Source organism: Formica exsecta, unplaced genomic scaffold (assembly GCF_003651465.1).
Source record: "Formica exsecta isolate Colony F162 unplaced genomic scaffold, ASM365146v1 scaffold47, whole genome shotgun sequence".
Classification (NCBI taxonomy): Eukaryota; Metazoa; Arthropoda; class Insecta; order Hymenoptera; family Formicidae; genus Formica; species Formica exsecta.
In genome coordinates this window covers 935064-942895 of record NW_021851936.1, presented here as the reverse complement: position 1 = coordinate 942895, position 7832 = coordinate 935064, and the positions used below count along the sequence as shown (strand labels likewise).

At 28.8% G+C, this 7832-nt stretch overlaps 1 protein-coding gene across 1 annotated transcript in view; it reads right to left on the bottom strand.

Moving 5' to 3' along the window:
* Positions 1–6934: 6934 nt before the first annotated feature.
* The window catches only part of LOC115241134, a 7798-nt gene continuing 6900 nt past the window's right edge, over positions 6935–7832 (bottom strand). The window contains exon 7 of the mRNA XM_029816694.1: positions 6935–7790. Within this exon, the coding sequence (XP_029672554.1) occupies positions 7657–7790 (134 nt within the window). The 3' untranslated portion in view covers positions 6935–7656. The remainder of the gene's footprint in view (positions 7791–7832) is intronic.

Below are 7832 nucleotides of genomic sequence, written 5' to 3'. Positions count from 1 at the left end.
AGAGCGCCGAGCGGAGCGTAAGCTCGGACAAGTGAGCGCGTGCGAATTGTCGATATTAGCTTCGTCGATTTCACGAAAACACGGCTTCGTCGACTGAACGACGATGCATTTAACACTTTGCAAAAGAGTTTGTGAGATGACTCGATGCAATTTTTATGGCAACTCTGCGCAAGGAATTTTTCAACATCTTTATTGCACATTAAAGTGAACGTCGAATTTCTAAAATTATCTACCATGTCGTTCGCTCATTAATTTGCGAATTGATCAAAATTAGTGTAGACTAGAGGATAATCATTCCGTTTTAATAATTCCAATTATTTCGATTTATAATATGTCTTTATTAAGGTATAATAGTTTGTTTTAAAAAAAGATTGGATTTAATCAAATTGTTAACATGATAATTTAAATTAACGTATAATAATACAATAAATATAATATACTATAGTATAGATATAACTATAATATAGATGTACAAATAAATCCTCGTAAAAGAACGTACATTAATCTAACTCTCAATGGAGAAAAAAAATTATGAATAAAAAAGATACTTTAATTATTAAAACGGGACGGTAATATACAATATATGTATATATACAATATATGTATATATATTGTATATATTGCATGCCAAAATGAAGAATTCTAACTACTATGCGTGACGTAAAGTTAACTTATGTTACATAGAACAGACATTTATTTCCGGTTTTTTTTTGCAGACTGTCGTGCGTGTTACTATGCATGCTTCATTGGTCGTCGCAGTTGCTATTTTTGTTGTTTCGTCTTCAGTGATGGATCCGACGCTGTTTGCTATACGTGCGTGAGTACTTTGATGCATGCGATACAAAGTAAACGAATCACAGTAGTAATAATTTTAACTTTTCCTTTCGCTACACTATATATCCACGTATAATGAAATCAAACAAGTTTCTCCAACACGGTTAGCGATTCCTATGGAATGATAACCGCCACCAGTTGCAAGTGTACAAAAAAGCGGAAGTGAAACCATCGTATACTACGAACCTCGGAGAAGTACCATTATTATGGTTTTTAGAAAAGGACTAAAACGAATATTACCGCCGCGCGTTTCTTTACTAGGGGTCCTAGGACTCGTCCGATCCCCTAGAATTAAAGACCGCCGAGCGGAAACCGCAAGAATGCGGACTGAAAATAGGCAAGTCGTTCAAGAAACATCGGATTCTTGTAATCACATTAAATGTTACGTTACAGATTGAGAATTATACGTGTCACATTCAACGCCAAACGAGCGGAGTAAAGAAATAGAATAAAATTATTTATAAAAAATGAACCTTTTCATCGATTCTCACCAAATTCAATACCAACCATCTTTGAATGATACTCTATCCATGTAAAAAAAAATTAACCCGGTATCTCAAAAATTGTAATTCACTGATTGAGTTGAGCGAGATATAATATCAGAAATTAAATGTTTAAAAAACTCCTATAATCAAATAAGAAAAAGTAAAATTAGCTAAAGTATGCAATTATTAAAAAAATGTAATTATATTTAATGTTGCATTAAGTTTTTGATTTCCTAGAGCGCATAACAAATATATTAAATATAATTACTTTTAATTATTTTTAAATATTTTTATGAGTGTAAAAACTGACTATATATGCTAATTTGCCTATGTATGCTAATTAGTTTTTAAGGATAAAGTTATTAGGTATTAGTGAATCCTTTATATAATACACATAAATATATCTTATTTACATTTTATATATGTTATATGTTTTATATATGTTTTATATATGTTATATTATTTTTCTTCTATTTTCCTTCAATATAACATTCCTTCATATGGCCTGTAACACCTTTAGTGATTCACTCTGTATATGTATATGTAATATTTCTGAAACTGAACGAGATATGAAATCCTTATTAATTTCGCATGTTAACAGTGCGGAATTTCATTTTTGCGTCAAATGCCTGCTTCGATACAAAACAATCGCTGAAAAATAAGGATTTTATATCTCGTTCAGTTTCAGAAATATTACATATACATATTCAGAGTGAATCACTAAAGGTGTTACAGGCTAATATTTCTGAAACAAGTTCGGATTTAAATGTTAATAGACGAAAGGAGCGCGAGATATTGTACGAGAATTATATGATGGCGTCGCTTTCAATTAAGCTTAACCGCGAAAGGCCATTACGCATATAATTGGCCGCTCGAATCCGCAAAGAAAGCAAGCATCTGGAACGGTGGCTAGGTAGTTTACGAGCTCCGAATTTTCCTCGAGAGGGCGGACAATAATATAGAGAGAGCAGTCGCCACTAACATTATCAGTTAATTGGTATGACTCGCAAAGTTTCCGCCACGGATATTAAACAGCCGGCTACGAGAACCACGAGATAATATTCAATGCGAGCGTATATTCAATTCGCCGTTGCGAATTTATTCGCATCCGCGCGAAATTCTCGTTCGATGAATTGTCTTTGTTGCGAGTGAGGATAAGTAACGATTTTATGCGGATATACGCGCTATAACGGTAAGACATAACAAAGCAAGCCTCAAATCAAGATCCGCATGTAACGTATCGTGCATCGCGCTTTCTGATAACGAGGACGGTGCCATTTCCCTCTTACGACGAATTAAATATGCAAATGCGATTCGTGCCGCGGCAGTCAACGCACTCTCTCGCTACTAAAGCTGATGGTTATTTTAACGCACGCGAACATGCGTGGGACGTTTCGCATGATATGTGAAGATTAATGTGGCTCATCATCGAATAAGCACCGAAATGTGAAATACTCGAAGGATCTTGGCATAACCGAGGTTCCAAACAGACAGTGAGAGAGAAAAAAAAAAAGAGAAATTATAAATTTAAAATAAATGTGTAGAATTCTACAAAAAATTTCAACATTTTAGAAACCGAAAAAAATTTGAACGTTTGAAGAAAATTACGAATTTAAATTAAATCAAATATCTAACAATCTTGTTATTTCAATCCGGAATATAGAAAATGTGAAAATTGGCAAATATAAAAAAACATATGCTCATATTAACTTGAATCTATGAATAGAAAATGTCCTTCAAGAGAATGATACCATGAAATATTACCTTTTACAATTCTATATTACATCGCGTTCGTTTACTTTATTATCGATACCGAACTGATAATATTGATTGCTACTTCCTGACAAGGTTGCCGACCCTCCTTGACCGTTATGGCGGCCGTTCAGTATCGATTTCCGTTGCTGCTCCACTTGCTACGTGAATTATGTAAGTTGTCGTAGGCCATATAGATCGAATATTCTATTAAGCACTATCTCATGTGATGACGCTTCTCTCAATAATCGCAAGTACGGGTTAGCATGACTTTTACGATAAGCATATCGAGTTTGATTTATATACACATATATGTATATACATGGTGAATCACTAAAGGTGTTACAGGCTAATATTTCTGAAACTGAACGAGATATAAAATTCTTATTAATTTCGCATGTTAACTGCAGTGATGTTCCATCTTTGCGTCGAATGCCCGCTTTAATACCAAACAGTCGTTGGAAAATAAGGATTTCATATCTCGTTCAGTTTCAAAAATATTAGTCTGCAACATCTTTAGTGATGTGATCACCCTATATGTATTTATATAAATACATGATATGTCATCTCCATATTTATAGTTTTTCCTTCTAATGGCTCAGCATTCTTATTTCGTCTTCTTTAAATATTTTAAAAAATTATTCAATCTAGAATACCAGCAATATTGAACGCAATCAATTATATTAGTCGAATCGCGAACCGAATTACATTTTTCAAAATTTTAATTGCTTATATACATTTATATTAAAAAAGCATTCCAATAATAATATGCCACCTTTTATTTACATTAATTCATTTTCATTAATGCATTTATTAATATGATTTATAAAAAAGAATAAAAACAGAGATTAATTAATTCATCAAAAATTATCTATTTTTATTAGTTTTGCAAAAGTAGCTTTTTATATATCCACTTTTTATCAAGAAGAAGAGGTAATGTAACAAGAAGCCATCGTTAAACACTATTACTTTAATAACTTTACTATTTCTTCTCTTAAATTATATAACGAGATATTTAATGTTGGACGTAATAATAGTGTAACAAATATAACTCACACAAATCTTCTTCTACTTCAATCCTCTCTCGAAAAATCTATCTCTTAAAATCAAGAGGCGCTAAATCTTACAGTTAATAATTGATATAAGTTTTTATTTAATGGCGTTATAATTAAAAAGTGGTAACGAAGCTTTACTACAAATTTCTCTTTTGATCACCAATCGATAACTAATCATGGTGTTTGAAATTCTTGGAACAAGTGTATACAACTCCTTGTTGCAGGAAATCTATTTATCCGCTAATGATAAATCTTTTTATTATCATTAAAATACATGGTTAAAAGATTCGTGAATATCCCGAAATCGATGAACTTGAGAATGATCGGAAAATATCAACGTGTTGATATTAGATATATTTTTTCAATATTAATGATGAAATTATTAATTCACATTAATTAGTATTGATATTTTAGGTTTTATAATACGCTTCCCCACTTTCGATTTGAGCATCTTTGACTTTAGTATATATCGTATCTAGATATTCATATATCATGATATACATATTTGTACTAAAGAGATCTCTATTAAAATCCCCTTTCTGTATAGCAGCGCCATTAGATATATTTAGAGTTGAAATTATTTGGATACAATTACTTTTTAACATATTGCCGGTAGAATCACGTTCGAGAGATGTATGTCTTATCTATAATTATAAATCAATAAATAACACGTCCCGTGTCTGGATTTAATTATATATTTTATTAATTGCGCGTAATCTTTTTTTAACATATACAGATATATTATTATCAAAATATTTTTATATGTGTGTGTTTAGATAATATTCTTAGTAGAGAGAAAGAGAAAAAAAAGGAGGACAAAAAAATGGTTTTAATAAACTCATTTTTTTCTTAGTCAAATAATTTTAAAGAATAAAACATTTCTTTTAGATAAAATAATAGAACTTATTTAGTATAATATTTTAATTTTTTGTATAATTTTTGTTAGAAACAGTTTTATCAAATATTGTACATCAAGTCTTTTTTACATATAAAATATATGTACAATAGAATTTATTTTTTATTATACTTAATACAATACTTGATAAATATCATGTACAATTATTTCTATACAAGGAATTTAATTTTCACACTTAAAATAATATGACATAGTCATTATCAGATTTTTTTATTATAATTTTATTACTGTTTTATTTATTACTATTAATTTTATTAAAGAAAGAATAAATATTCATATATTAAATATATATTTGTAATCGTTAAAAAGGGAAAACTAGATTTTATAATAAATTGTTGACATTGAAATTAAAAGATATATTTATCTCTTAATTGTATTCAGAAGAAAATCTAATTTTTCTTACTCTTTTTGTATTATATATATTTGTTTTAATAAATTAATAATTTAATAATTGCTCTTTTTAAATAAGATAATAGAATATTAATTTTAGATATATATTCAGATTGGGCGCATATTATACGGAATATATGATGTTTAGTAAGAATTTTGAGAAAAATAAAACAGATATCAATACATCTACGTATATGTGTATCTATATGTGTGACAAATTTTATCAATTTTGTCATTTTTTGCGTATTAAATAATATATATAAAATAGAAGTTGAAAAAGAGAAAAGCTCGAGCAAAGTGTACATTGAAAAAGAAACTTGTTACATATATAAATAAATATTTTTGCAACTATATTACAACTTATATAATATTTTTATCTTCTTGCATATGTGTTTTAAGGGAGAAAAAGTTAATAAGTATGTGTATTGATGATTTATTGATCACAATACTCGCAATACTTTATAATTACATAAATTTGACACGTGTCTACATTTCTATATTTATACATTTGTCTATGATTTATATTATATTTATTATTTTCCTTATTATTTATATTACACTGTTGGCCATTAAAATTGCAACACAATACATATAAATGTAAATATATAGTGTTGCAATTTTAATAACCAGCAGTGTATTATTATTGTTATTAATAGCCCTTAATAGCTTAAAGAGAATGTGTATTGCTATCATATCTATTATTATTATTTATAACATTTATCACAATTATTATCACAATTGTTCTAATTGCACGTCTTAATATATTAATAAGCCCTTTGCATTGTTTCCGCTAAAAAATAATTTCTCGCATTCATTCCTAAAGTTTAAGATTAATTTGAAAACGCAACATTTCCGTTTTTTGAACCACAAACTCTGAATTAGCAATATTGCTTTGTAAATTATAGAGACTATTCTTAAACTTTAATAGAAAAAAGATTGATTTTAAAAATCAATTATTTCGCTTATTCTATCAATTTTCCTCGCAATTTAAATTCACAACAACTGTAATAATAATTACACAACATTAAATAATTTAATTTAATTGTTTATGTAAAACTATTTACTTTAGTTATTATAATAATTAAATAATTTAAATACACATACTAAGAAATTACACACACGCATAACTTTTTATAACACGTATAAATATTTAGTTTTTTTTTATAACTTAATCTCTCTGCAAAAATTTCTATTATACACATTTAATCATTAAATTTCGTTCGGTCATGTTTCATGAAATACGATTATTAGTTTATTCACATTGAAAGCGGATGAATTTTCTTAAATTTAGAATAATTTTCGTAAATATATTTAGAGAAATACTCTGTAACTGCATAAATTTATATAACGTTTTATGTTATAAATTAATATAAATTTTTGAATCTTTTATATCATTAATTGTTATTAAAAATTAATATTTTATAGAAAGAGCTTTTATAATAATTATTATCAAATATATCGATAATAAATTAAATGTACGTGTAAAAAATTATGTAAAGAAAAATTAATTTTTGGCACAGCATGGAAAGTTGTTAAAGTTCGCCCGTACAATTTTCAAAAAGGTATGCGTGTCATTTTTAAATTACCCGCATTTAATTAAAAAATGCACTATACTTTTCTGATATACTTAAATACGAGCTTGTTATGTGTCTCCTATTTAAACCTTCCGAATACCGTGAAGCGGGCGTTTACAATTCAAAATAATTTAATCCTTTAATAATTAAACAATAAGAGATTTGTATCCGCGTTTGCTTTTTTGAGACGTGAACAAACAAAATTATATAATGACCGATAAGATCAACATACATTGAAAGATAAAACTTTTCAAATTATATATTCCTGAAAAACTTGTATAGAGCCTGAACTGCTTTGCCTTGCTGCTTTACACTAATTTTTGAAGTAAAGTAAAGCCTGCTTCCTTTTTTTTTAATTAGTATCTTACACAATAGTCGTTCAACTAAGCACGATAAAGCGATTTATCCTCTGTGTACGTGTGTGTCGATATTGCAAATTTTCATTGTATGTTCTATGTACAATACACTATTAATAAACACAAATTGGATTTAGTTATGAACGCGCATCTACGAAGAAAGCAGAAGGATACACCTCGGAGAGGATCCTCGAAACAGCTGTCGTCATGAAAGACGAATAAGGTCTTCCGCGATATATCGTCCTGCTTTTTTTGTTATATGCGATCCGTATAGTGGAAGATCCCTATTAACTCTCATTGCATCCGCAATGAGTTGGGACTTCTGGAGCGTTCTGTGTCTTCTTTTTTGCAGATGAGGTTCATCGCTTGCTTACGTCCTTTATCATTCCATAGCACATAAGAATGTTTAGTTCCAGATACTCTGCGTGCTTGCCTAAAATTGATTAATAATATTAAATACACTTTATATA